General features: G+C 55.1%; 1 protein-coding gene across 2 annotated transcripts in view; it reads right to left on the bottom strand.

The window, feature by feature from the left end:
- The window catches only part of CASTOR2 (cytosolic arginine sensor for mTORC1 subunit 2), a 49615-nt gene that overhangs the window by 7095 nt on the left and 14829 nt on the right, over nt 1-27691 (bottom strand). For both annotated transcript variants that reach the window (XR_008530497.1, XM_054589699.1), the window contains exons 2-7: nt 11121-11191; nt 5418-5611; nt 4586-4718; nt 3532-3655; nt 2694-2804; nt 2234-2316 (exon numbers count right to left, since the gene is read on the bottom strand). Coding sequence is in view for 1 of the 2 variants with exons in the window: in XM_054589699.1 (XP_054445674.1) it covers nt 2234-2316; nt 2694-2804; nt 3532-3655; nt 4586-4718; nt 5418-5611; nt 11121-11191 (716 nt within the window). In the remaining variant the exon portion in view is untranslated. The remainder of the gene's footprint in view (nt 1-2233; nt 2317-2693; nt 2805-3531; nt 3656-4585; nt 4719-5417; nt 5612-11120; nt 11192-27691) is intronic.

The following is a 27691-nucleotide window of genomic DNA, read 5'->3' as shown; positions in this document are numbered from 1 at the left end:
GTGACAATGATTTAGAAGGCCGGTGACCAGTGTTTTATAAAATGACACCATGGAAAAGGAAAGGTCAGACGACACAACGTGTGGCTAGATGAGAGCAGTTTTGTGAAACTGTAGTTCGAGTGGTTTGCGGGTGTGTGTGCTGGGTTATGATGTAAAATATATTTACTCCAACCGTGGTCAAACACATAGGGGACCTGCGCGTCTAGCACCTGTCAGAGTCTAAGTTGTTTTCCTTGCAGGCCTCTTTACAGCCAGAAGCACGGCTCTAAGACCCTGTCCCTCCTCGGGAGGCAGGTCCTGCTGGTGCCTGCCCGGCTCACATGGGTGCCTCACACGTCCCTTTCCCTGTCACTACCCACGAGGACAAGCAAACTCTCTGACAGCAACATGCAGATGTCTGCCAACACAGGGGCCGTTGTTTCCTTTACTATCCCGCCTTTATTTCTCCTTCATCCGGACTTTTTGGTTAATATCATTATACTGAGTGTACTTTGGTCAACTCAGAAGCAGAGCTGGAGAGAAAAAGATGAGCAGGTGTATGTCTTCCTGTCTCTTCCAGTGTCTCCTCCTGGCTGCTCCCCTCACCTGCTGAAGCTCGGCAGGAAGAAGTGGTGGCAGACCCCTTGGCCTGGCATCAGGACCCTGACCCTTTACCTGGGATGACCCGGCAAGTTTCTTCTCCCACCTTTTCTACCCCTGGACTCTGTCCCCGGGGCCCAGCAGCCTGGGGGACGTGCAGGGGAGCTGCGCCTCACTGCCACCCTGCCCGACAGCCCAGTGACTACCCACCAGGCAGCTCCAGAGCCACCTCCTCCCAGGAGCCTTCCCTTTCTGAACCTTCTCCAAGCCACCTGGTCCCTATGTGACAGTGACAGCAACTGCTGCTTGCTGAGCACACGGTGTCCCTGACACCTCCCGCAGTACTCAGAACCACTGTGACGCAGTGTCTATCTTCATCCTCATTGTACAGATAAGGAAACTGAGGCTCAGGGGTTAAGCAACACACCCTGCCCACATCTGCTGCCTTCCTCGGGCAGGAGGAACGCTGGGGTTGGAGCGAGAGGCAGCCAGAGAGATAGGCGGGGCCCAGGGTCAGACTAGGAGCTGTCGGTGTACATTTCCTGGCCCCCGAGAGAGCCGTGCCATGTCCTGCCCCCAGGATGGCTCTGGCTTCGGCCTTGACGTGAGCAGAGTTCAGGGACACTGTCCGGTCCTGCAGGTTGCCATCCATCTGCGAGCTCGTGAGAAAGGCGGAGGTAGGTGGCAGAAGCTGGCTCCCTCACAGCCCATTGCCCCCAGGTCAAAATGCGCCACCACCTTCACGTCCTGTCCCAGGAGCAAAGCCCGCAGGGGTGACCTGATGGCCCCTGGGGCAGCCTGAGTGTCACTGGAGACGTCCTGCACCCTGTCTGTGAGAAATCAGGGTGTGCTGGACCCGTGGGGCTTGCCAAGGATGCTCCCTGGAAATGACCACTCTGTGATGTGCCAAGGGCACCTTCTGGGCTCCTGCTCTCGGGTCTTACCGTCTAGCCTAAGAAAATCATTTCTAATCAAGACAGAGCTCTACTTCCAGGCCCCCCTCAGTCGCTCCCAGCGGAGCCCGCTGCCTGCACCCAGCGCTGGCAAAGTGGGTGTCGCATGGCCCTTCTAACCCAGGGGTCTGAGGCCCAGGACCCCACAGAAAATGCTTATGGAAAAAGCTATCTACCAAAGGTCCTGTATGGAGAACTGTAGAAACTGGCCCTAGGCCAAGCCTTAGGGAGTTACTGTGGATCTCCTCCTGTGGGATCAGGTCACTGTGGTTTTGGGGGAGGAAGTGCCTCTTCCCAGAACAGAAAAGATGAGGCACTGGGATGTCTGAGACTTACCACGAGATGGCCAGTAAAACTTATTCACGGGAAGGGAACAGCCATGACTTGTGAGCAGTGGGACTAAGGAGTGGTTTTATTTCCCTCTTCAATTGTTACCATGTCCCCAGTGTTCTAGTAACAAGCAGGCATTACTTTTCTAGTGGGAGAAATAGGAGGGCTCTGGTTGAAGCCACTCCTCCTGTCCTCCAGGGGCCTGTGCCTCCTGTCACTCACTGGTCCGGGACCTCAGGCTCCCCATCTGCACCACAGGGTACGACGCATAGGCAGACTGACTCCGGCTGCCGCGAGTGCCCCGGCATTCGGAGGCACGCGGCACCCCCAGCGCCCCCCCGAGCCCCACTGTTGAACCCCACAGGGCTTACCAAATCCCAGGGGCTGCCCTCCAATCCGCACCATCTTCCAGAGCTCTCCAGACGCGCTTGTGAACAACAGATTACTAGGAAACCTTGAAAGGGAGTGAGAGAAAAACCCCCGAGAGTTGATGTAGATGGTGCTCCCTGGCCAGCCCTCCACGGGCCCTTCCCTGCCGGCGGGGCTCCACCTGCCACAGGACAGGCCTGAGGACCCCGGCCGAGCCCTTGACCCACTCGCTCTACACCCTCCTCGACTGGCGGGTAGGGGGACAGGAAGACAAGGCTGGGTGTGGCTGTGGCTATGGAACAGCACAGGGGGCTGAGGGACAAACAGCACATGGATGACCCGGGGCCAGCTCACCAGCAACAAAGGGTTGTGGTGAGGACCTATAAGGGACAAAGTGGGTGCTGCACCCATCAAGGAGCCTAGCCCACCCTGTGTCAACCTCCCCGCTGTGGCCCGGCTCACCTCTGCTGGGTCTGCACGTCCATCACCAGGGAGATGTAGCCCTCGATGAGGGAGAAGGAGAAGAAGCGGATGTGGCCACAGTCATCACTGGCAGCCATGGGGTCCTTCACGCTGGGGGCAGGTGTGCGGGTGAGGGGGGGAGTGGAGGGCCCACCGCACCCCGACCCCTGCCTGGCTCTCCGGCGTTGCCCGCTGGCCTCAGCCTGAGGCATCGGGAAGAGCCCTGGCCTGGGAGAGCAGGGCCAGGTCCCAGCCCCTCCCCTGCCTTGCTGGGTGACCCTGAGCCAGTGTCATCCCCGTGGTAGCACCTATGAGATGCACACGCTTCCACGGCATTCACGGAGGCGAGCGCAGCGCTTCCCGCTGCGGAGACGCAGCCGGCCCCCAGGGAAGGCGATGCTTGCCCCTTCCCAGGCAGGGTTTCTCTGTCCTTGTGTTGGCCCACGTCTCAGTACAACCTGTGGTCACTGCCAGCTCCCTGGAACCTGCACCCACCCGACCCGGTACTGGCCTCAATTTAAAGTGTGTTCTGAGAAAAAATGCAAAGCCTGTCATCCTCCGAATGAAAAAACTCGAGTCCCTAGCTCCTCAGGGACTGGGCTTGCCCTTGGAGCTCAGGAAACAGTGGGCTGTTGTCACATCTACATGTCCCCCTTCTCAGAATGGTGCTTTTGGGTAGAGCCATGTCTCCAGCTCCTAGAAGCACCAAGGGTGCATCTGTCTCCCCCTTCAGACTAGCACCCAGGGCAGGTCTGCCTCCCCCGAGACTGGGGCTCCTGGGCACAGCTACGTCTCCTCTCAGCCCACCCTGCGGCCCTCACACCCAAGGGGGCCCTACCCGTTGGAGTAGAACATGACGTCCATGAGGAGTGTGGCAACAGTGGGCAGCGTGTCGGGGTCCAGGCTGGTGACACAGAACCTGTTGCTGGGGCTGGACAGTGGGTGGATGACAGGCCTCTGGACTGTGAGAGCACAAAGACAAGGGGCGCCGAGGCCGGTAAGGGAGCAGCAGCGGGGGCGGGTGGAGGCCGGGACAGGGGTGGGGCCCGCCGGTAGGCGCTCTGGGGAGGGCTGGCCACAGGCCGTGTGAGACCTGCCCTGCCATTTCTTTAGGCTCCACCACCGTCCTCCGCTCTTCTGCTCCTCCAGGCTCCCCCGGGCCCTGGGCCTTTGTACAGGCTGTGTTATGTGCCTGAGATGCTCTTCCCAACCTTCACCCTCTGGCTTAGCTCCCACCTGTGTCCCAGCAGCTCGAGAGTCAGCACCCCGGGGAGGTCCGCCCTGACACCGGGGCCCAGGCTGGGAGCGGCCTCTGGTCACCGCTGGTTGCGTCTACGTCCACCACCCTTCCTAGACCTCGGGAGCGGGGTCTGACCAGGACTCTGAACTGTGTTATGCCTGGTGTTCAACTGATGCTGTGAGAATGGGATGGTCTAGGGCAGGACCTGGTAACGTCTTCTTTTTTCAAAATTGAATTTGTTGGGCTGATCTTGGTTAATAAAATTATACAGGTTTCAAGTGTACGATTGTATAACACATCATCTGTCTGTCGCATCGTGCTTTCACCACCCAAGGTCGAGTCTCCTTCTGCCATTTATTCCCCCTTTGTCCCCCCCCCCGCCCCCCGCCCCCCGGCTCCCCTTTACCCCTGCAGTCACCACACTGCTGTTTGTGTCTGTTTTCTTTCTTAATCCCTTCACCTTTTTCACCCAGTCCCCCTCCGGACAGCTGTCAGTTTCCTGTACCTACGAGTCTGTTTCTCCTTTGTTAGTTTATTTTGTTCCTTAGAGTCCATATGTAAGTGAAATCATATGGTACTTGTCTCTCTCTGACTGGCCTATTTCAAGGACCTGGCAACGTCCTGAGGCCTCCCTGACCAGAGCCGCACTCACCCATCTTGGGCTTCACAAAGCCATTGGTGATGCCCAGGTTCTCCGCTGCCACTGTCTCGCCATTGACGACCCGCAGAATGGTGAACTCGGATGACAGGGTGTGGGTGACAAAGGGCAGGTCCCGCTCACGTACCTGGGGACGGGGAGTCGAGGACATGAGTGTCCTGTGGTCCCTGGATCAAGCAGGCCTGGGGCAGTGACCCTTTCACTCTGAGAGTTTGCCCCAGAACCTGCTTCCCCATCCTTGCCTCCTGCCGCCAGGTGAGGGCCGGGAGCCTGGGACCGGGGCACGCCTCCCCAAGGGCAGCAGGAACGACGTGGGGGGGAGAAGACGCCACACCGAGGGCTAGCAGGTGCACGTCTGTCCCCCACCCCACCCTCGTTGAATGCTGTGCCCAGACCTGTCCGCCCCTCCTTCCCCAGGCCCGTTTTCCTGAGGGTGGCCGTGCCCCAAGGGAGAAGGAATGAATGACATGGTGGCCAGGACCTGGTGCTGGCCCCATGACCACACATACTTGCCATCCCAGGGGAGGGGCAGGGGAGTGGGGAGACCCATGTCCAGCTGGGAGGGTATCCCACCCACACGTGTGCCCCCCACATCTCAATTCCTGGCCTCCAGGCAAAACCCAGTGTGGCTCGCACGGCAGGCAGGTGGTGGGGGCGGTGGGGCAGAGGCCTAGAGCCTGGGTCATGCTAACACTTGGCGGCTGACCCTGAGGGCCCCCTGCCCTCTCAGAGCTGACCGGAGAACGGGGACCACAGAACTTCGCAGACAGGAGCCTGCAGGGGCTGCCCGGGCTGCCCGAGGCCGGGGGCGGGGCGCCGCAGTTACCAGGATGAAGTCCGTCTGGTAGGTGGAGAGCATGAACACGGAGATGTTCTGGTCGGCCAGCGGGGCGATCACCGACTTGGCGATTTTGGTCACCCCGATGGGCTGGGAGCTGGAAAAGCTGCCGCCACCCGACACTACATTGAGGGCCAGCCAGGTGGCATCTGCCACACTCAGATGCTCCGAGGAGGGTAGTTCTGGAGGGGGACACAGAAGGCAGGCCTGTGACTGATGGGCCCCAGGTCTCCAAGGCAGAGAACGTTGCAGAGGCGGGGGCTGAGCCCTGGGGCCGCTTGAGTGACCTCGGCCAGACCCGCTCTGCGGGCCTGAGCGCCCTCGGATGTCAGAGGGGGATGGGATCGGCATTGGAGGGTCTGTCGTGGGAGGACGGAGCTGGGAAGGCCCTTAGAGGACTTCGGGCACAGGAGTCGGCCCAGTAGGTTGGGAAATATATAGGGACATGTGGTCTACCTATGTTGGGCCTCAGTTTCCTCAACTGTGAAATGATGAACACTCAGCAACCAGCAATGATTGATTATTTTTAGACCTCTCTACCCTCTGGGTGGCAGCTGCTGCCATCACCCCCTCACACCAGTGGAACGGGTTCCGTGGTTTTCAAACTGGGTTCCCAGGAACCTCCCAGGAGGCTGGGGGTGGGGGGGAGGCCAGGAGGAGACAGGACGGGGTCCCTGGACTTGCTCCCTGCTTCAATCACACCTGCCTATTGGGCTTCTCTGGAAGAACACACAGCTCCAGGAGGGCTGCGGAGGATGTTGCCGCCAGGTGTGTGGGGACTGTCGTCCAAGTCTCTCCTGAGAGCCTGGAAGTCCTGGGGGGTTGGCAGGGGCGGGGTGGGGGAGGTTCAGAGCAATAGCAATTGCTGGGTCTCCCTGACTAGCTCACAAAGACCTGGATTCCGTATGTTGGGACCATCCATCCCTTTTGCCCCACCCTGCGGAGAGCCCCCAGAGAAGCCTATACACAGATTGTGGGGACACACGTGTCTCCACAAACATGCAGCCACAGAGCTGAGCACAGGACTCTTTACATATCATAGGCACCTGCCTGAACCTACTCCACACAGGGACTGCTATTTCCACTGTAGACACCCCAAACCTGAGCTCTGAGAGGGCAGCGATTTGCTCAAATCACTTAGGGAAGAACAGTGCCTGGATTCAAACCCAGGTCTGACACCCTCAAGCTCTGCCCTGGGCATCAAATGGGAAGAAGGGTCAGGTCCCCAGGAAGAACAGGGGCTAAGAAGAGGGGCCCGCACACAGATGATGATGATGGTGGTGATGATGATGATGATAATTCCCCAGGGAAGGCTGTGTTGGCCTCAGGCAAGATGGCTTCCAAGGAGCGGACACTGAGTGAGGCCCCACCAGGCTTCTACCTGCCTGGCTTTGGTCGTCATGGTGACCACAGCCTAGCAAGCCCATTGGTCCTGCTGGCTGAAAAGGGCCAGTCCTTGGCCAGGCTGGCTGGAGAGGCAGGCAGCTTCCCAGGAAAGGGAAAATGTTTGGGAGGGAGAGCAGGAGAAAACGCTTTAAAAGGGTAGCTGTGTCTACCTCAGGTAGCTGTGTCTAGTTTCTCTACTCATCACCCGAGGTGTCAGAAAAGAGATTTCTCAGCCCCAGGACCGTCAGAGCAAACATGTTCTGCAGAACCGGAGGTTCAGCTCAATTCTGCAGTTCTCATAATTCCACCTTTGGCTCTCAGCCCCCCTGGGTAGAAGCTCCCGAGTTTCTTTAAGTGGCAGGCTGGACTGAGAGGGCAGTCAGCTACGGACTAGCGGTCACCCCTCCAAGGCTTCCAGAACAGTGAGCTTTGTCAGAGTGGCAAAAGCAGCTAGCGACCACAGCGTTTGCTGCTTCCAGCCCCAAGGACCCCAAATGCTGCCCCGGCATTCTGGGGGAGAAGGAAGGGCCTCATCCTCACCCTGGGCCAAGCCTCGGGTGTCCAAGGTGCTGCTTTGGGGCCCGGGGGATGAGCCGCTAGGAGGCGGCAAGCTGGCTCTTTCCAACAGGGAAAGTGGACCCATTCCAAGACAGAAATGGGTTATATTTGTCACTGCCCATTGTTCAAGACCCTAAAAATAGCTTCTTGGAGCTGAGGACGCCCCCTGGTAGAGGAGGTACCAGTGTCTCGCCACACTCCCTGTCACGAAGTTGGGCGACTCTGTTGCTGAGTGCAGCCCCCACATGCCCAGGAGTCCCGGGTTCTGGCCGCAGGACCTGTGGTTCCCTGTGCTGCGCGGCCCCACAGAGCCCGTGTGGCTCGGGCTCCTCCCCCACCACCCTGCCTGCAGCACTAATGTCCTGGGCCGGGGTGTTTAACCCTGACTCTGTGACCTTGGGGCCCCGGTTTTTTTAGTTTTCAAATGTGGGATGATGAAATCAGGATCCACTGGGGAAGAACTTGAAGGATTAAATGAGATAATCCCCGCCGAGTGCTTGGCTGAGGGCCTGGCACCCAGCCAAGTGCTCATCAAATGCCAGAGCCTTTCTGCTATTACGCTGCTGGTGGAGGCCTTGCTGGTTCTGGATGGCAGTGGGGTAAAATGTATCAAGAGTTTAACAAATGTTCAACCTTACTGTAAAGGAGTACAGCTGACCCTTGAACGATGTGGGTTTGAACTGCACGGGTCCACTGAAGTGCTTTGTACGCCACGTGCGTGCCTTATAGAACTGAGAAGGAGGGAGGTGACTGTGTTTGGGATGAGGCCGCTGAGCCGCTTGCCAAGAAAAATAAGCAGTGAGTAGCAGGGTGAGATCTGAATTTGGATCTTCCTCCTTCTACCTTTTGGCCAGTCGTGGCCTAAGGAGGGTGTCCTGCCCCCGTGTGGTACAGGTGCCACTGAAGCGGGCAAGGGGACCATGATGGGTGGGGGCCAGTGGAGGGGTCCTGATCAGCACTGTGTCCCGCTTAACTGCAAACCTAAGACGCTGCCCACCACCCGGCGGTCAGGACAGGGGCTGCCCCTCGTATTATTTTGGTCCCTGAGAGCATCGAGCATTGCACATAGTAAGTGCTCATTAAATGTGTAAAAGATCAAATGACACACATACACAGAAACCCCTTCCATTTGCCACGAAGACACATAGCATCCCCTTGCGCCAAGAACATCTAAAATTCCACATGAAACAAGAGAGCTGTCTGGTTAATGTCACTGACAATTGTCCCACCCTCCCAGGAAAGGCTCCGCATTTTATGTACATGTGAATCACGGAGAGCTGCTAGTTCCTAACCAAGAAAGCCTCATGCTGACAACAAGGCCAGCGAATAATGAAGGCACCCTGGCCAAGGGAGGCCCCTGGGTGAGAAGCAGTGTTTGCAGAACTGGGAGACAGGGCACCGTCCTTCACACAACCAGCGCCCCTCCCTGCCCCACCGGGGCAGCCACAGACCAAACTCCCTTTCTGAAGAGGAGCCTCCTAAGAGAAAACGCCCAGAGGCGAGAGGCTGGAACTCAGTAGCCCCCACCCCAAATCCTGCTCGCTGTGGGCCTTCCCAAACTACCCTGGCCACACACTGGCCCGCCCTCTTGCTCAGCTACTCCTGACCTTGGTCTGTGGGGAAACACCACAGCATTTCCTGCTTCAAATGGACCCCTATCCCTAAGGGACTCTGAGCACCTAATGTCAGCCTTCCCTCTTAGAAAACGGGTCTTTACTCTTTACCCTCAGGCCACAGGAATGACCCCAGGAGGTGATGCACCTCTGCAGCTGGGTATAGGTGTGTCTTATTTTGTATACTTTTCCCGGTAGCTCTACAACAGGCGTATGAGAGATACGGCTTTAAATGCACACAATTTTTTCTTGGGCAACAAGAGCTATCCCAGCATCCCGCTTTGCTAGCCTGGAAGGGAGGCATTACAGAGCCCCCAGGCTCCTGGGGGCAGATGTGGTGTCTTTCAATTCCAGCCACATCTCCAGGGCCTAGCCAGATGCCGGCACATCCCAGGTCCTCAGGAAATTCTGCCTCCTGCAACCCCAGGGGCTGGCTCAGACGACCAGCCCCTCCTCTGTGGGACCTCTCCTTGGCTAGTGACAATTCCTGCACATATGGGCTTCCAGGGCCTGCGGAACTGGCTTATCAGGTCCCACGGCCGCCCTCTCTCCTTGCTCTTGCTGTTCTCTCGTTTGCTGCCTTGAGACGTTAGTAGAGGTTTTAGTCTCCTCTGGGGAGGAGGTTTAGTTAGAATATCTATTCCCAGAGAACAGACACTCTGGAGCGTCCATTCTACGTCTGAGATGCCATGATTCTCAATAGCTCTGCATCAGAGGCACGAGTGCCCATAAGAAAGTGAAAAAGGTGTTTGGGTTTACTGAGCATATGGTTTTCATGTATCTGTGGTTCCTGTACTCAGAAAACGTCTGCTGCATAAATAAATGAATGAGTGACTACAGGGGCGCCTCCTATCCCTGCTCTGGCCACCCAGAGGCCCCTGGGAGACAGGGAAGGACACTGTGTCCCTGAGATGTGGAGGCTGGGCCCACCCCACACACTGGCTTGGTGCCCTGGAGCGCCTGCAGGTAAGGATGACCGAACAGAGGCCGAGAAATCGCTTCTCCGGGGGTTTCAACATGAATCGGGATCTGTAAAACAGTCACCTTCTGACCTGTATGCCATTTCTCAGACCCCATTTTAGGAATCAACCTGAATAAGAACAACAGTTACACATTTAAAGAGTTTATACATTTATCATTGGAGAAAAACTAAAGCAACTTTAATTCTGACCTTAGAGCACTGGGCAAGGAAGTGGGGCTGCTGTGAAAGACCGTGCTATCACAGGGACTTTTAAGCTGTAATGTTAAGTGAAGCCATTTCTATCTCTACCATGCTTATAAGTAAATTAAAAAGAGACATCCCATGCACGGGGAAAAAGTTGGAAAGGAAACACTAAAAAGTTACTAGTTGTCTTTGGGGTGGGGCTGTTTCTTAATCGTGTTGAATCCGAGTGTTTTGAAGAACGCAGTGCAGACAGCAGAGTTGGGGGGTGCCGCGCGTGCGCATGAGCCCGGGCCTGCGACGGCCCTCCTGTTCCAGCCACTCGTGGGCGCACCGCCTCCCCAGGAATTAACGTGTGTCGGTCAGCGCGAGTGAATGCCGCCCGTTGTTATTTTAGAGTAGGACAAACATAGAAACTTTAATAATAAAACTATGAGAATGTGGGGAGAGGGGAGAATGACTGCTAACAGGCAATGGGGTTCTTTTGGGCGGTGATAAAAGCATTCTGGGATGGAGTGCTCACGGCTGCGTAGCCTTGTGGATGTTGAAAACCACTGAACTGCGGGATATTTTCCAATGGTGAACTTTATGGTATGTATATTACATCTCAATTTAAAAAATGGAAAAAATGTAGAAGAAAATCATGAAGGACAGTAATCGGGGCTTGCTTCCATGGGAATAAGGACTGAGGACAATTTAAGGCACCTCACTCACAACAGGCGCTCAGTGAAACGTGTCTCTTCCTTCTCGGCTGCTTTAGTTCTTGGCTAAGTAAGCTTTGTGTCTCGTCGACCCTTTTAGCTGTGAGGCCTTTCTGGGGCAGAGAGAAGGAGGGGTGATCAGCCAGGACACAGGGAGAGAAGACTCTCTGCTGACTTCTTACCCCACCAGCAGGTGGGGGCAGAAATGAGGGGGAGGCAGCCAGCGCTGAGGATGGCACTAGGCAGCCACGTCCCAGAGAGAAGCACTCACCCAGGAAGCCCTCCTCATCAACGATGATGGTATAATCCTCCGGTGTCTCAGTCAGACTGAAGAACTTGCACCTGCGTGGATGGACAGACACAGGATATCGTGTTAGTTCTGCATTAGTCCTGGCAGGACACTGGTGACCCAGCAGATGACTCTTTACCCAGAACTCGGTCCCCAGGCTGCTGGTGACCTCTGGTAAGCTGCTGATCTCTCCCTCCCCTCCCTCCCAGTTCTGACTCTCAGGGGGTCTCAGAGAGCCCTAGAGATGGTGATCATCCACTCTGCACCCCCCAATCTTCGGGGACCTGAGAGTCAGCCAGACTCTAGGATCCATATAAATCTGTGGGTCTCAGATCCCACTTTTTCAGGGAGGAAGTGGCTGAAGGGCAGCCCTGGCAGGGGTCATGCAAACGAACCGTCTTTCCCACGGGCCCCTCGCATTCGGACCTCCAGGCCTCCGTCACTGCCGCCTGCCGCACCACCCTGGCCCTCTCCTCACCACCTGGAGGGCTCCCACTGTCATTTAGGGCCTAATTCACATCACCCAACGGACAGCCCAGCATTCAGGCACTTGTCTTCCTTGCACAGGAGGGTGTGTGGCCATCTCTGTGGTTTTGGGGTACAGATCCCTGAACTGCCACGCGTTGCCTTTGGTAATACTGCTTAGCCTGGGGATGTCTGATGCTCATTCCCCCCACAAAGACCACCAATTTCCCGAGGTCAGGGACTGGCAATCACTGTCCCTCTTTACCTTGTCCCTGCTGGGCTTGGTTCTACACACACTCCTGGTGCCTGGCAGACACATCACCCTGCAGTGCCTGTCCCTGTCCTCCCCTCAGCCAAAGGACCCCCTAACACTCTCGGTGCAGCGGCAGGGAGAGACGGTGTGCACGAGGTGCAGGACGCAGGCAACGCGGGCACTGACCCTGCCTCACAGCTCGCAAGCGTGAGGCCCAGCGTGGGCTCCACGTCCAGTGTGTAAAACTCATCTGTCACGGGGACTGTAACAGAAAGAGGCCCTATGAGTAACCCCAGCAAGGGCCTGAATATCACCTCTACAAAGCTTAAAGTGGAAAAGGAATCTCGACAGGGATGCAGTGGTGCAGGGGACTGGGTGGCCGGAGGAACCATGGACCTCTCTCCTCCGGGACCCCTGTCCAGTCAGATGCCCTGCAAAACTGAGCCTTATCAACAGAACTGCTGCAGCACCCTTGAACTTTATTCTTTCAATTTTTCAAAAGGAATGAGAGCAACTGGAATTGGTAGGAATGCAAAATGATACAGCCTTTTGGAAAACAGTTTGGCAGTTTCTTACAAAGTTAAACACACACTGACCACACGAGTCAGCAATCCCACTCCTGGGTATTTACCCAAGAGAATGAAAACATATGCGCACACAGACCTGTATGCAATGGTTTACAGCCTTTATTTGTAATTGCCCCAAAATGGAAACAACCCAAGTGTCCTCCCTTCAACTAGAGAATCGGATGAACTGCGGCACGTCCACACCATGGGGTAATGGTTGGCAACAAAGAGAAATGAATTACTGATTTGTGCAATAATGTGGGTGAATCACAAATGCATTTTACTAAGTTAAAGCCAGGCTCAAAAGGTTTGAATACTGTATGATTCCATTCACGTGACATTTGGAAGAAGCAAAACTCTAAGGAGAGAGGACAAATTTGTGGTTGCCAGAGGCTGGGTGGGGGTTGACTTTAGAGGGGGCCTGGGAACTTTTGGGGTGGTGGACGTGTTTAGTCTCTGATTGTGGTGGTGGTTACAGGGTCCTATACATTTGTCAATACTCAAAGAACGGTACCCTAAAGAGGGTGAATTTCACTGCATGTAAATTATACCTCGGTGAACCTGACCTTAAAGGCAATGCTCGAGCCAGTGTTGTAAACAAGGTGTCATTTATTCTCTTTCCCCCTGACATTCTGCCCAACCAACAGCACACCCTCCTCCACTTCCCTCCAGCTCTTTGGTTTTCAAATGACATCTCTGTCCCTGCCTGTCCCACATTCAATTTGCAACTATTGCCCGGACAAATGAAATCTATAATTGCTCGGGAAGACAGCAAATTATCACCTTAGGAAGGGGCAATCACTGGTCTGGCCTAGCTTCTTCTTGGGGACTCCTGTGCACACAGAAAGACCTGGGAAGCCCCCGTCACTGGCCTGCCACGAGCGGGTATTCGCTGGGTGGGGGAGTGGCCACCCAGCGTCTGAGGGAGCCCTGGGAAGGCAAACAGATGTGGCATTTGCTCCCGATGCCCTCTCGGCTGTGAGGGACACTCCAGAAATAGACCACATAAATCATCCCGGAGGCACGAACACCGGCAGAAGGCAGCACCGGCCTCTGTGTAGATGGGGTATAAATATGTCACTGATGTGATTACCTCACCCTTCAAGACCCAGTATAAGCATCTTTTTTTTTTTTTAAACAAAGATTTTATTTATTTATTTTTAGAGGGGAAGAAGAAAGAGAAAAACATTGACGTGCAAGAGAAACATCCATCAGTTGCCTCTCACACGCCCCGAGCTGGGCGACCTGGTCTGCAACCCAGGCATGTGCCCTGACTGGGAGTCAAACTGGTGACCTTTTGGCTTGTGGGACAACGCCCAACCCACTGAGCCACACCAGTCAGGGCCAGTATAAGCATTTTCTTTGGGGTAAAACCTTTTGCGATTGGCACCAGCCACCCCCTTTCTCTCACCTTCCAGCAGAGGGGTGGGTCCTCCCTTGACTTACATTGTGTCTACAAGAGGACGCTAAGGCCACTGTGGGCTGCTGGGTCGGTGGTACATCACAACTCCAGGGGAGACTTCTCTCATCTCGCGGTGTATGCGAAGCATGCCCTTAGAAGTGGGCAGTGCAGAATGTGAGCAACAGCGTATGACGAGTACTTTCCACAACCCATTACAAATAATACTTGTTTCCCCTGGCAGACCATAAACTCTCACAGGCAAGGACTCTGGGCTCTCTGCGCACACACCTAGGATGAATACTGGCTGGGCACACAATCAACACTCATTGTCTGATGAGCCAAAGTGTAGACGACAGCCACACCTATCTCCAAAGACAGGCGCCCTAATCAGAACAAGCCCTGCTTCCCCTGGTGTGGCACTGCCTTGATGTACCTCCTCTGGGAAACACTAAAGTCTCTCGTCCCAACCCTGCACTCTTCAATGAGTCATGGCTAAATCCGCACCCCAGATGCCAGCCCCCGCTGTTTGTGGCCTCTCTGTACTTGGTCTACAAGGAGCTTGAAAGATGACCAAAACCCAGCAATTAGCCAGCCTGTTAGGAAGCCGGAGGAGGAAGAGATCTGTTTGCCCTCCAGATGCCCTCACGGTACTTAGGAACAGGATGGAACAACAGGAGTACAGAGCGCGGCCTGGGAGAGCAAGACAGGGGCCGCGGTCCTGGAGCCAAGCAGCCCGGGTTCCAGTCCCAACCTGGTACCTGGGAGTGGTGAGCCCTGGGCGGCTTCACTCCTCTGTATGAGGAGGGGCAGCTTCAAGGCAGGCTCGTGTTCGCATCCAGTTCCAGACTGTGCAGTGCACGGGCCACCTGGAACTGTGCCAGCTCCACAGCAGGGTGGACCTCAAGGGTTCTGGCCAGCAAGGAATGGAGACATGATTCCAGAACCACTGAGTATCTGGAAAATACTTTCAAGGGCAGGCAAAAACTCCAACCAGTTCCAGTAAGAACCCAAGGCAGATCTGCTGCCCAGGGACCTGGGCAAGGGGTGCATCAGAGCTGCGGGGAGAGGGCCCATTCTTTCACAGTCCGTGTGCAGAGTGCCTGTAGGGTTGGGCAGGACACACCCTGTGCAGCTGTGTGCAATGGTTGCTGGCAGATCCTGCAGAAGCTTTCAGGTAGACGGGCTATACAACGCTAGAGCTCTGACCAATGAAGGAGGGAGACTGGGGAACAGTAGCTCTGGGACAGCCCTGGCTCACTGTGCTTCAGGAAACGCCCCAAGAACCATGCAAGTCCCCCGCCTAGGGGGTGCCAATGCATCCTGGGGCTCTGAGAACACAGCACACGTACTGGATAGTGCAGGCTATCCCAGGAAGCCCCTGTCTGTTCGGAGCCTCATGGCCAACATGGAGCAGGCCCAGAGGAATTGAGGGGACCCTAGACTGCTTCTCTTTGGCCTAGAGGAAGATTCCAGTCACCACCTTTAAATCTCCGTGGTTATTGTGGACCATGGATGGAAGCAATGTTGCTGCTTATGGCTGTGCGACCATAAGCAAGTTACTTAACCTCTCTGTGCCCCAGCTTTCTCACATGTACAACGGGGATAGTAACAGTATCTATCTACTTCATAGGTTTGTTGTTGAATAAGCGATGAATACCCAGTATGACTGTAGTAAGCACTCAATATGTTGGCTATTTCTTCTTAGTGGGCAGACGGAGCTAAAGGGGAAGCAACGGGGAGGCCAGCTTGTGTTCCGAGTAAAGAAAAGCTCTAAAGCCAGCTGACTTCTGAGACCAATGGGCTGGCTTGGGAGGCAGTGAGCTGTCAGTTCTTTGAGGGGCTGAGCCCCAGGCAGGCAGGCTGCAGGGGTGATGCTGCGTCAATGGGGAGATGGACTAAGCTGAGTCTCTGATCTTGAAACACTTGGTTCCTACACACTGACCTCAAGCAACAAGCTTTGGCTGAAAAGTCTCCATTCAGCTGCCCAGCAGCTCAGCTCTCACCAGGTAGGCAGCCGAGGAATGATTTATGAGGGAAGCGAGACCCAGCCTGTCACTGCCAGTGAATCTGGTGTTGGAGCTAAACCTGCAGCCCTGGGCCCGACCCTGCTCCTTGATCCACCACACCGAGGACTCTGCAGTCTCCACAGACATTTGGCGTGTCCGAGGACAGGGACCATCCAGGTCGGGGCACCAGCGGGGTGGCTTGACAGATCGCCACTGGGTGGAAGCTCCTATCAGCATCCATCCTGCCTTCTCCATTCCCCCACCGGCTGTGCTCACTTCCTCTTGGTTCCCAAAGACCACAAAGACCCCTTATATAGTCAGGGCTCAGCAAAGGCTGCCTGTATGTGGCTCAGGTCTGTGGGAAGCAGGACCTAGCTTTGTTGGACTGAGGCCTGCTTCCTGCAGGGTCTCAATGCCCTGTGCCAGCCAGACCCTGCTGAGGTCACCTGTCAGCTCCTCACAGAACAAGTCCAGACCTTTGCAGTTACAGTCTGACCAGCCAGGCTTTGAAATGAACCCAGAGCCTTCACATGGGACCTGTAAATAGGCTTCCAGCTCGTTCCAGGCACCTGCTTATAAACCGTTCTCATTTTTTTCTTTCAAGTAGAGCCTCTGAAAGCCCAGGAGTCAATTTTGAATTTCAGCACCTCGAAGGCCAGGAGTCTTCCTCACAAAGTGCCCATTCAGTCTGGAATGCGGGGGGTCCAGCCACATCTTCCTCTGCAGGACATCACAGCGGGATACGCAGGGGCCATGGGCCCGGCCCTGCTAGCCCCAGCTGCTGGCCTCGCTGCTGCTTTCTGCGGGGCAGCACAGGAGCCTTTCACAACGCGTAGCAAGTGAGAGAAAGTGCTTTGGGGCCACCTCAGGGTGCGGGCCTCACTTGTTCTGGGGGCTTTTCCTTCCAAAGGATGGTGTCAGCCTTTGTTCTCTTAGCCAGAGGCAGCATTTTCATCTGTTTCTTCTAGATCCTCAATATGTCTCTCATGTTATTTACATTTCATTTCTACGGTCTCTTAACTACTACAGGTGATGGTTCAGGCTGTAGTTGCATTGGTTCTGTGATTTGAAGGGCATCCTGAAGAGCAGCTTCTTTTAAGACAGAGAAGAATCTGCTTTGGTCACAGGCGGCCAGGAGAATCACAGAGTGTGGGCAACACTGCCTGCGAATTCTAGGGGGTCGTGTACAGGCAGGAGTGCAAAAAGGGGTGCACAGGGCCCTCACCAGTGTGGGTCAGTTGGTTGGGTGTCGCAACACAAAGGCAGCCAGTTCAATTCCGGTCGGGGCACAGGCCTGGGTTGCAGGCCTGGTCCCCACTTGGGGTGCATGCAAGAGGCAACTGATCGATGTTTCTCTCCCTCTCCTTCTCTTTCCCTCCCCCTCTCCCTAAAAATAAATAAAACTTTTTAAAAAAAGGGCAGGAGGCATTAGTAAGGTCTGGGAAAAGCCACTGAGACCCAGGCAAGAGCCGAAAGCCGGACCATTCAGTCATTCAATAAACTAGTCAGCTGCCATTTCAGGTGCTAGGGACACACCTTAAGTGAGACAACCGGAGCTTACATGTGGTGGGGGGAGTAAATACGATACATAGTGGGTCAGATGATGGTGCAAAATGCCGCGCAAATAAATAGTGCAGGGAGGGCAAGGGCTGGCAGAATAGGGGTTTATAATTTAAAAATGGAGCAGGAAGGGGTTGCCAGGGGCTGGGGGTGGCGGGGAATGGGGAGCGATTGTTTAATGGATACAGAGTTTCAGTTTGAGATGATGAAAGAGTTCTGGAGATGGATATGGTGGGGGCGGGTCAGCAAACAATGCGGATGTGCTCAGGGCCACTTAACAATGGCTAGGATGGAAAATCGGTGTTATGTATATCTGGCCGCAGTTTAAGAAAAGGTGAGCAGGGAAGGCAAGGGCCCCGCAAGACCTGCAGGAGGTAGGAGAGCCGGCGTGTTGCTGTCCCAGGGAGGCCACGGCTAGCAGACCGTGTGGAGCCCTGAGGCGGGAAATGCCGGGAGCGAGGGAGGCCAGGGTTGGCTGAGTGGTAGGGCAGGGAAACGACAGGCGAGGACATCAGAGGTGCTGAGGGCGGGGTGGAGCCTTGTGGCCACTGTGAGGACTGGGTGAGGGCCCTGAGACCAGTTAGGAGACTGTTCTTCCTCAAGGACCTGGCAAGAGCTGACGGTGGTTTGCATCTGGCTGGCGGTGGTAGGTGTGGGTCTGTCTGTGGCCAGGAAATACTATTCAACAAATTGGGGGAGAAACGTGAGGCCAAGGCAGGGAGCAACGGGCTGCCCTGGCCAGTGTTCCGGCTGGAGGCACCAGGAAGGAGGTTGGCAGGCAGAGGCGGTAAATTCAGTAGATTCTGAATCGGCAGAACTTAATCGCCTTTAAATCTGGCCCCAACTGCTGCAGTCCTTTCCTCTGTGGAGACCTGGGGCAAGTAAGGAACCGGGGGCTGTGGGGCTGCCCTGGCCCTGCCCCAAGGCCCAAAGCACAGACCTCGGGAGGGCTGCTGAATGGCTGCCTGTCCCCGTGGCCTGGTGCCGCCGGGCGGGGTTGGAAGGGTCACGCCAGAGTAGGAACAGAGTCTGGGAAAGGCCAGCCTCTTGCTCTGTGAACACACACCCAAGTGCAGGGCACATATGAAATGAGGACTGGTGGTTTCCTCTTTCCCTCGGGGGTACCAAGGTGGAAGAGGCCCAGGGGTGGATCGTGGCCTTCCCGCCTACCTGAGATGAGGCCGGAACAACTACTGGTCCTCCGTTTGCCCCAGGTTCCTTACCTGTGAAAGAGGTTTACCAATACCTCCCTTGGTTTAGGATTTAAGGAGGCACTAAACATACACGGATGTGCTTAAGAAGGCCTAAGTGCGGCCACTCGAAGCAGTGGAGCGGAGCCACTGGCCTGCGGGTGAGGGGGAACTGGACGTCCCTGGCCGCAAGCCTGCCCGGGGGCTGCTCAGGCCTTGCCGACGGGACTGCAGCTTCTGCTTGCAGGCTCTTGGGTTCTCTGTGTTCCATGATCTCCTCCTGGCAGTCTCACGAGGGACCACGGAGCCCTGCCCAGCTCCCGTCCCACTGCCCTCTCATACCCGCCAGTCTGTCTCCCCAGCGCGGGGAATAGCCAGTGTGGTCCTGAGATCGCTCACTTCAGGCTTGTCTCCACTAGTGAGACATCTGCTCCTGGAAGGCAGGGCCGAATCTCTCTCCTACGTGCTCCCTGCCTACCACAGGACTCCACACAGCCGCGCATAACTGGTGCTGAGTGAACGTGTAGCATCACTAACTACCCCATTTTTCAGACAGAAAAGCTCATGCTCTGTTAGGTTAAGGCAGTTCCTGCCTTGGGTCCACCCGGCTGTGCAATCTCTAGGGTGAGGGCAACTGGAGGCACAGTCCCTATGACTCAGCTCTTCCCGGTGAGGATTCCACCTTCTTTCACATGTAAGAATTTATAATAGCCTGTTCCCAGTAACAAAGACCTGGATACAACCCGGATACCCATCACTGGAAGAGGGGAACGATGACAGAAGAACATTACCCAACAGTCAAAATGAACAATCTACAATGACTTGCAAAAATATGAAAGAATTTTAGCAACATAATAGTGGATGGAGAAGTCCCCACATGTTACAATACAGCATGGTACTCTATTTTTAGAGTTGAAAACACCTAGACTCCATGCAGTTGCAATATAACTACATGAAAAGGAAGCAAAAGAATGAAGAACACAGATTCACTTGGGTGTGGGTGGGGGTTTGGTTAAAAGTAGGGTATTGTCTAGATCCTATTTCTGCTCTAGCTTAACATGAACTGATTACATTATTAACACTGATTAGTTAGATAAATGAATAAGGCGGATCATGCAAGGATGCTGATGGGCAAGGGTCCTGAACAGGAGCGGAGGTCCCCTAGGGCAAGGGAGAGACTGCCTGGGGTCCCCGAGAAGGGCGTGGAGGACCCAGCCGCAGAGCTGGAGCTGGGGCGGCCTGCTGGGCCGAAAACAGGTATAGGAAACTCAGCAAAAGGGCCGCCAGAAGCGGCGGCCTGACAGGCGTCCAGGTGCCAGAACCAGGCAGCAGTCCCAGGACGAATGCGGGGACTGGTTCCAAGACTACAATCCCCGCCATTTGGGCCATTCCATTTGACTTTGGCCCGTCAGTGATTTGGGGGTTCACTTGGCTCCACAGATCTATCTTCAGCCCTCAACTTGGCCCTCACAGCTCAGCCTCTATTTGACCCTCGGGCGGTGCTGTGGTAGTGGTTAATGCTCTGGAAGAAACAGCGCTTTGGAGTCAGGGGGCCTGGATTGGAGTCCCACTGATGGCACCAGCTCCACGGCCTCAGACACTTACACAGCCCCAAGCTGGTGTCCCCACTCATGAAGAGGGCACAAGCCCACCAACTGCTGGGCCAGGGGAGAGGCCAGCATCTCTTTGTAGATAGAGCCCCAGGCACACGTGGATGCTTCAACAGCACCGGTTTCTTTCCTTCCTTTCCGTTTGGATAATGGCACTGATGTTCCCCTGCTTTTCCCCTGACATAACTGGAAGCTTACTGCACTTGCTCTGTTCTGCATTCTACAGTGAGGACACACAGAGACACACAACCTCCTAGCCTTCCAGGGAGGCAAACAGCTTTTTTCAGCATGCTAAAAACAACAATCAAAATACATGACCCTAAAGCTATCTGCAGTCCTTGCCCCCACCCCCCAAGTCCCTGACACTATTAATTGGGAACTGACAGTCCCTGGGCTGTTATTACAGGACTTTGGAGCCAAGCAGGGGTACTGCGAGGAGTTGTTGTCCTGTTGCCTGGCAACTCTGAGTGCCCCTGGCTCTTGGGTCACCTGAGTGCCTTTCTCATCTCCTGTGGCCACTCCACTTCTGTACTGGCTTTGGAGCAGGGTGTCCTGGGTGGCCCCCTTGGCTGGCTCCAATCCTTAGATGACCCCTGTCCAGCACCGTCGTCCTCAGCGATGACCTCCAGTTCAGAAATCCCCGCAGGGCCTGGCTCCTGCCCCACCCCCCAAACAGGATCTGTTCAACTGTGTCGCACGTCTCACGGGCAGGCATGATCTGAACCCCAACCTGCACCTCCAGTTTCCTACCATTTAGGCCAAACAGTGGCCTAAACACTTACACTCAAAACATCTCTGCTTTTTCATCTGTCTGAGCCCTTCTCTCTGGCCTCAGAAAAACAGCACCAAGGCAGCCTTCCTTTTCTTTCCCCATTCCCACAGGCGCCTCACTTATACTTGGCTTTCTTGACTGAACGACAAACAGGCTCAAGTTTCCTTCATCCTAAAAAAAGCGTCCCGCATCCCCATCTCCTCCTCAGGCCACTGCCTTCTTCCCTCCCCTCTGCCACCGAACAGGCCTCCAGCTGGACACCACCAACCCTCTGGCCCCTGCCACTGGGAGGCCTCAACCCTCCATCAGATGCAGCTCAGCTCACCAATGACCTCCGCCACACAAACCTGACGGCCTCCTCCCTCACGCCCTCCTGTCCTTGACCTACCAGCTGGACCCCGCATGGCTGGCCAAGGCCTTCCCCTGGACACTAGGCTCTCCCACACGGCCTCCTCCCACTTCTGACACTGACACTCCTCGTTTGTTTCCTGTAGTGACTTCTCTTCTCCTCCCCATGAAGGTGGCTCCTAAGGGGGTCTCACATGACACCCCCCACTCCCTGCCCCTCCCTGGATTCCAGCCACTGTGACTCTGGCTTTCTCCCCCAGCTTCTGACTTGCACTTCTCTGACGACACCGGCTGGAATGGTGTTGGGCTCATTTCCCACGCCCGCCCTCTGAGAGAGGAATGGCTGTCCCCACTTCACAGATGAGGAAACTGAGGACGGCAACCTGTCACATAACCGAGACTGCAGCTTGTGCCCTCTTCCTGATAGGATGGGCCATAATGGCAGACCTCTCACTCCCTCGAAAAACCCTCTGCTGTCCCCTGCGGGCTTGGCCTGCAGCCGACCACCGACCACCGGGGCAGAGCCAAGGCCGGGGGGCTGCCCCTACCCTGAGGCTGAGGCTGAGTCATCTCAGAGAACATTCTCATTTTCAATAGCTGTGGCCAGCTGACACTGGAAACCCGATCTGTTTACTCTCAGATTCCTAACCCAGCGGAGCCAGGCCCTCACATGGGCCTCTCCTTGGGCATCCTGGGCGACAAGCCCCTGCCGGTCAGAGCCCTGTTCCAACAACAGGCCTTAAACCAGGAGGGGGAAGGGGAGTCGGGGAGGGACACTTCCAAGTAAACTCGTCCAGCAAACCCACTCTGAGAGTTCAGATTTATGAACCAGATAAATTAGCAGAGGGGAAAGAACTGCAAGAGTTTGTTTAATTTGTGGAACAGTTTACCGCAGGTTCCCCATCAAAACCACAAAGGGGGGACCTTCCTGGAATCACCCAGACAGGAAGGCGGAACGCAGGGAGGCCTGGAATCGAGGCGGGAGGCTACTGCGCGCCGCCTCCCTCAGTAATGGAACCCCGGACAGGTGGAGACCCAGCCTCTGTTTGCATAACTCTAGGGAGGGAGAGCTCACTCCCCTGCCAAGCAATTTATTCCATCCTGGGGTAGCTTATTTCTAGAAACTCTATTAATGCAGCCTCCTTTTAACTGACACCCGCTAGTCTTAATTCTACCCTTCAGGGACCCGTGGATATTTGCGCCATCTGGAAAAATGACAGGGAAAAAGTCCAACAGGACTGTCACTCTTCCCACAATGGGAACAGGGCTTGTGGGCAAAAACACTGCATTAACACCCAGCTCTGTGCTGCTTAAAGCACTAGCTCTCAGCCTTGGCTGCACACTGAACTCACCTGGTGAACTCTGAAAAGCACCCAGTGGGCCTGTGGAGGGTGCCTGGCTGAAGCTGGAAAACCAGAGAGAGTGCTCAGCCAGCCTCCCCCCTCCCCCCCACCCCGCCGGATGCCTGGGCCTCCCTGACCAGGGGAGGATCCTGTCAGGCTGCCTGACCAGGGTGAGCCCAGTGAATTGGCCACCACATTCTGGTGGCCCACCCCGGGCGAGCGGCTGACTGCAGGGCAGAGCTCATTCAAGGAGCCCCTGCTGGCCCCTCGGAGGCCTCTGAGGGACCCCCCTTCCCCCAGACAACGTCAGCACCCAGGGGGCGCGCTCAAGCTGGGCACAGCAATGCCTGTTCACCTCAACGCCAGCAGGAAGATAACTGGGGGGCTAACCTTCTTGGTCTGCCAGGGACCGTCCTGGTTTTGGCACCAAAAATGCTTCAAGAATACGCAGAGTCGCATGGAGGCAACAGAAGCTGGGACAGAGTGCAGAAGAGGGAGTGGTGGCTGGAAGAGGGTGGTGGGGAGGCTTGGGAACCCTGGGAACCGTTTCTTCCGGGTCTTGCCAGGGTGCCGGTTCCTGGCTCTGGTCAGTCTGTGCGACTCACTGGCCGCACCTGTACTCGCTGGGCCCGCCCCATGCGGCTGCTGTTTCTCTAGCAGAGAAGAGAAGTCCTCGCCTTTCTTCCTGTCCTCCTTGGGTCTTTTTCATGTTACAGTCGAGCAGACATGCTGGGTGATCTGCTTGAAGGTGGCCACGTGGCTCACACCCCACGGTGGGCCTCAAGGGTCCCCAGAACAAGGGTTTGAGGGGCAGAGTGGGCGAAGCAAAGACGGGCAAGGAGAAAGGACATTCAACCATCCCCTCGGCGACACCCGCTCGCTAGACCAGGGCCAGTTGCAGCAGCTCCTGAAAGGCACTCGTCGTTTCAGGCGAGAAATGCTTCTCATGACATCAAGTCTGGGCTTGGATCATTCTTTCTTCCAGAAAACATTTTCTTTTTTCCTCCCCAACTTTTTATTTAAAACCCTGGCATAATTTACTGCAATAAAACGTACAGATTTTAGGTGTACAGTTTGATGAGTTTTGACAACTGTATACCCCCACAATCAAGATAGTGAACATTCCCTCAAGGCAGAGTCTTCTCTGTCCCTTTCCTGTTGGTCGCTACGCCCAGTTTCTACTGGCCCAACTCCAGGGAGCTTGTTTTAGCACCTCCAAACCATGAAGTGCGTATTCTTTTGTGTCCAGCTTCATTTGTTCCCTGTGCTGACTTTGAGGTTAATCCATTGTATTTTATGTAGTTGTTTTTGTTGATGAATATACGTGTATGTTTCTATTTATAGTCATAATGTATTATAGTATAGTCTTATTTATCCTTTCTCTTGCTGATGACATTTGGTTGTTTTTAGTTTTCGGTTATTTTGAATAGAGCTGCTATGAACATCCTTCTTAAAAAGATCTCCTGGCTGGCTTCCTATGCCCCCAGTTCCTGTAATTCCACAGAAGTGGCTCAAGCTCACCCCACAGAACTGCTCTACACACCTCAGGCCATCCAAGCCCACCCAGGCCTCACCCTCTCCATGGGGCGGGACCTGTGGCCTGGCCTTTCAATACCCTGTGCTGAGGCCCCGTCCCTGCGGAGATGGGACAGGAACCTGCTGCTGTGGGGAGCTGGCAGAAACAGCACGCCCAGCCCTGTCGCAGTCTATTAGGTGAGGGCTGTGGAACAAGAAAGGTGTGGATAGGGAGCAGTGTAGGCCTCCCTGGGCTGGGGCGTCTGGGAAGAGCTCAGGAGGGATGTGTTGGCTGAGGCCTGGAGGAAGAGATCCAGGCAGGAGAGACCCCTAACTCAAGGAAGAGAACTATTTCATGGCAGTGTGGCTGGACTGTCTACAGCCGAGGAAACACTGAGTATCTTCTACACTTTTGCAACACAAAGGTGAGTGGAAAACCGCAAGCCCAGAAGATGATACACAGCCGAATACCCTTTTCAGGTATATACACGGACAAAACCATTTGTAAAAGTCAAGGACAAGGTAAGCACGGGTGGACAGCATTTACCATCAACGTCACAGTTGCAGTGGGGGTACTGTTATTCAAAGAATAAACAAAACGAAAGTAAAAGCAGCATCAGTAAGCATGTCACAAACCAAGGATGAAGAGTAATCAAATTTTGTGCACCTGAGGTGCATTAACAACAACAACAACAACAAAAGGCTTTGAAATGTTTGAGTAACAGATTGGGTATCTGTTTTAAGCAGCTCACTTTGGCTGAGTACAGGAGAGACAGTTCTGCATCTCTCAGAGGATCCCACTGTTTGATCTCCGCAGGCCCCTCACTGCTCCTGCTTGGGCCCCATCTTCTCTCAGGTGGTGGAGGCTGGGCTCACGCCCCATCCATCGTGGTCCAGAGGGGGCCCCAGGGGAGGCTGGGATGCAGGACCCGGAAACTGAGGCCGTGCCTGTGGCCATGTCAGCACCGACACAGCCTCCAGCCCCCACCTCCTCCAGCTGGGAGCCTGGGACGATGGGCAGGAATGCCAAGAGCAGCCGCGCCCAGCCGCCGCTGTCTTTACCAAGTATCTGTCTGAGTTCCCCGCAAGGACAGACTTATGTTCTGCAGGGGTCCCAGGGACAGGAAACAAAATGGGGCGGGAAGGAGGATGGGAGGAGGATTCAATCAAGAGAGAGTCTGGAAATGTCTAGAACAAGGATTATAGCTCAAAGGATGGCAAAATACTCAGGTGAAGAGAACCAGGAGTAAGAAATGCTTTCCATGTGAAATACCCAGGAACATTCTCCATTTGCACCAAGAAATGTGTGGCCCTCTCAGTCTATTTTTCTTCTTTGAACTTCTGGGAAAGAACAGTGGGGAGAAACAGGCTGGTAAAAGCAGGGTGACACATGGGCCTGGTACCTGGTCTCAGTGTGGGGGGACCCCGGGAGTGGAAGGGACTGAGGCTACCAGGGGTGGGGGTTTCCCTTCCTGCTAAAATGGGGGCAGCTGCCACTCAGCTCTGAGACGCTATAACCACGTGGGCCCTGGAGTAAGAGCTTCCAATTTTTCAAGGAAAAATGGAAATACAGATTTTTGTGATCTATGTTAATGTTGAAATGTTGGTGTAATTTTTAAAAAACACACTTGGTGGGCCAAAGAAAACACTTCTGGCCTACAAATACCCTGTTTTCCTTTCCCAGACCCCCCAAAGTTCTCAAGTGTCTTGGGTTTTAGGGGCAGTCCATTTCCCAAATGGTGAGAGGCCTCGGTGTGTGTGGTCAGCTCCTGGAAGACCATGGGTTGCGGGGGGGCGGGGGGAGGCGGGGGGGGGGCGCGGGGCGGGGCGAAGAGCCTGTGGGACTCCTCAGAGCTCCCTGGGCTGTCTATGAGGTCAGGAGTAGGTTAATCAAATGTAAACCTGTTAATACAGAAGTGACCTGTGACATCTGCCAGCTCTGGACACTAACCTGGGAGTCCTAGCAGCTCACTGCTCCAACTGGGCTGCGGCCTGACTCCTGGAATCTCTCCGATGCCCAAGCCCAGAGCATGGGCAGCAGCACCTGAGGGCCTGGCCTGGTCAGCCCTGCCTGACATGTCAGGCCTCCCCTGTCACTCTCCTGGAAGAGCCTTCAGCTGTGAGTTAGGAAGGAAGGCGAGTCTTGACTCTCAGTCAGCAAGCTGGGTGATCCTGGGCATGTCCTGGGCCTCCCTGTGCTTTGGGCGGGCACCTTGTCACTCCCGTGTCAGAACACATGGCCTGGGATGGAAGAACTGTGGTTCTGGCTCTGTCAAGCCAGTGCCCTGGACACCATGGTTCCACGGGCCCAGCACTGCGCTAGCTGGTGAGGCAGGCACGATGATGTGTTTATATAAGGGGGGTGACGCGGGGAATGAGCACAGAAGGGCAGCCGGGGAGAGCTGGGGGCCTGCGGTTCAGAGAAGGCATCTGCAAAGTGGCAGTGCCTGCGTAGAACGTGGAAGAGCTAAGTCTGTGAGTGGCTGCGATTCCAGAATGGAGCCATTTCCTGCCAGCCCTGCCAGTGCAGGCTCAGTCTCATCCCACTCCACCACACGCGACTGCCTGGCTCATAGCGGGTATCCCAGCACCTGCCCCTGAATGGCACATACAGCCAGGGGTGACCCCACTCTGCCCAACTCTGAGTCAGGGCAGTCACTGCCAAAATGAACCTGGCATTCTCTCTCTCTTGAGTCCAAACAACCTTCTAAATCAGAGCTGTTCAGTAGAGCTTCCCGGGATGAAGGAAATGGTGGACACTTGGCTGCCCCAAGCCCCATGTAGCTATTGAGCACTTTGAAGTGGGACTCATGAGCCTGAAGAACTGAATTTTTTATTTTATTTAAGAAGCCATATGTGGCAAGAGGCTACAGATATGGAGTGAGGTTCTAGAACTTTCCAACCCATCATTCACTCAGATGCAAGCAAACCTCTGCTGAAACGGAGGCCTTGTCCCACTCCCGGCCTGCAGCTCCAGGACCCACCCTGCCTGGCCGTTCAACTGTGGTTCACCCCACGCCATTGGCACTGAGACGGTTTCAGGATCAAATTGCCTCTCCAGCTCCATGAGTTTGGGAATTTCAATGAGGTCCTCAAGAGTGAATGAATAGCTGCAGGCATGGGGTAGGGTCTTGAGTTTGATGCTCACATTATCCCACGTATCCCAGCAAAAGCCCCCGGTTGTTTGCTTAACCCATGGAAGAAAATGTTTAGCACTGAGAATAAGCACATTTAATGAGCTCAACCTTGCACCAGGAAGATAGGGCAGGAAAGCTACTATCATGCCTGAGAACAGCTGACCTACTTACCTTTCTTTCCACCCTCCCATTTCCAAGATGGGCACACCTAGGCTTGGGACAGAGTCTCATCAGTGGGAGGAAGAGATCTGAACCAGTCCAGATCCTGGGCTCTTTCCTCTGGGGGTGGGGAGACAAAGGGCAGCAACAGCCAGGGCTGCCAGAAGAGAGTACTGGACACTGGGCAGCTCAAAGAAAAGATACTGATTTTCTCACAGTTCTGGAAG

This window comes from Pteronotus mesoamericanus, unplaced genomic scaffold (genome assembly GCF_021234165.1).
Source record: "Pteronotus mesoamericanus isolate MK-2021 breed Mesoamerican mustached bat unplaced genomic scaffold, CSHL_Meso_final scaffold_167, whole genome shotgun sequence".
Taxonomy (NCBI): Eukaryota; Metazoa; Chordata; class Mammalia; order Chiroptera; family Mormoopidae; genus Pteronotus; species Pteronotus mesoamericanus.
Note: the sequence above shows the minus strand (reverse complement) of the source record. Positions and strands in the feature narration are given on the sequence as shown.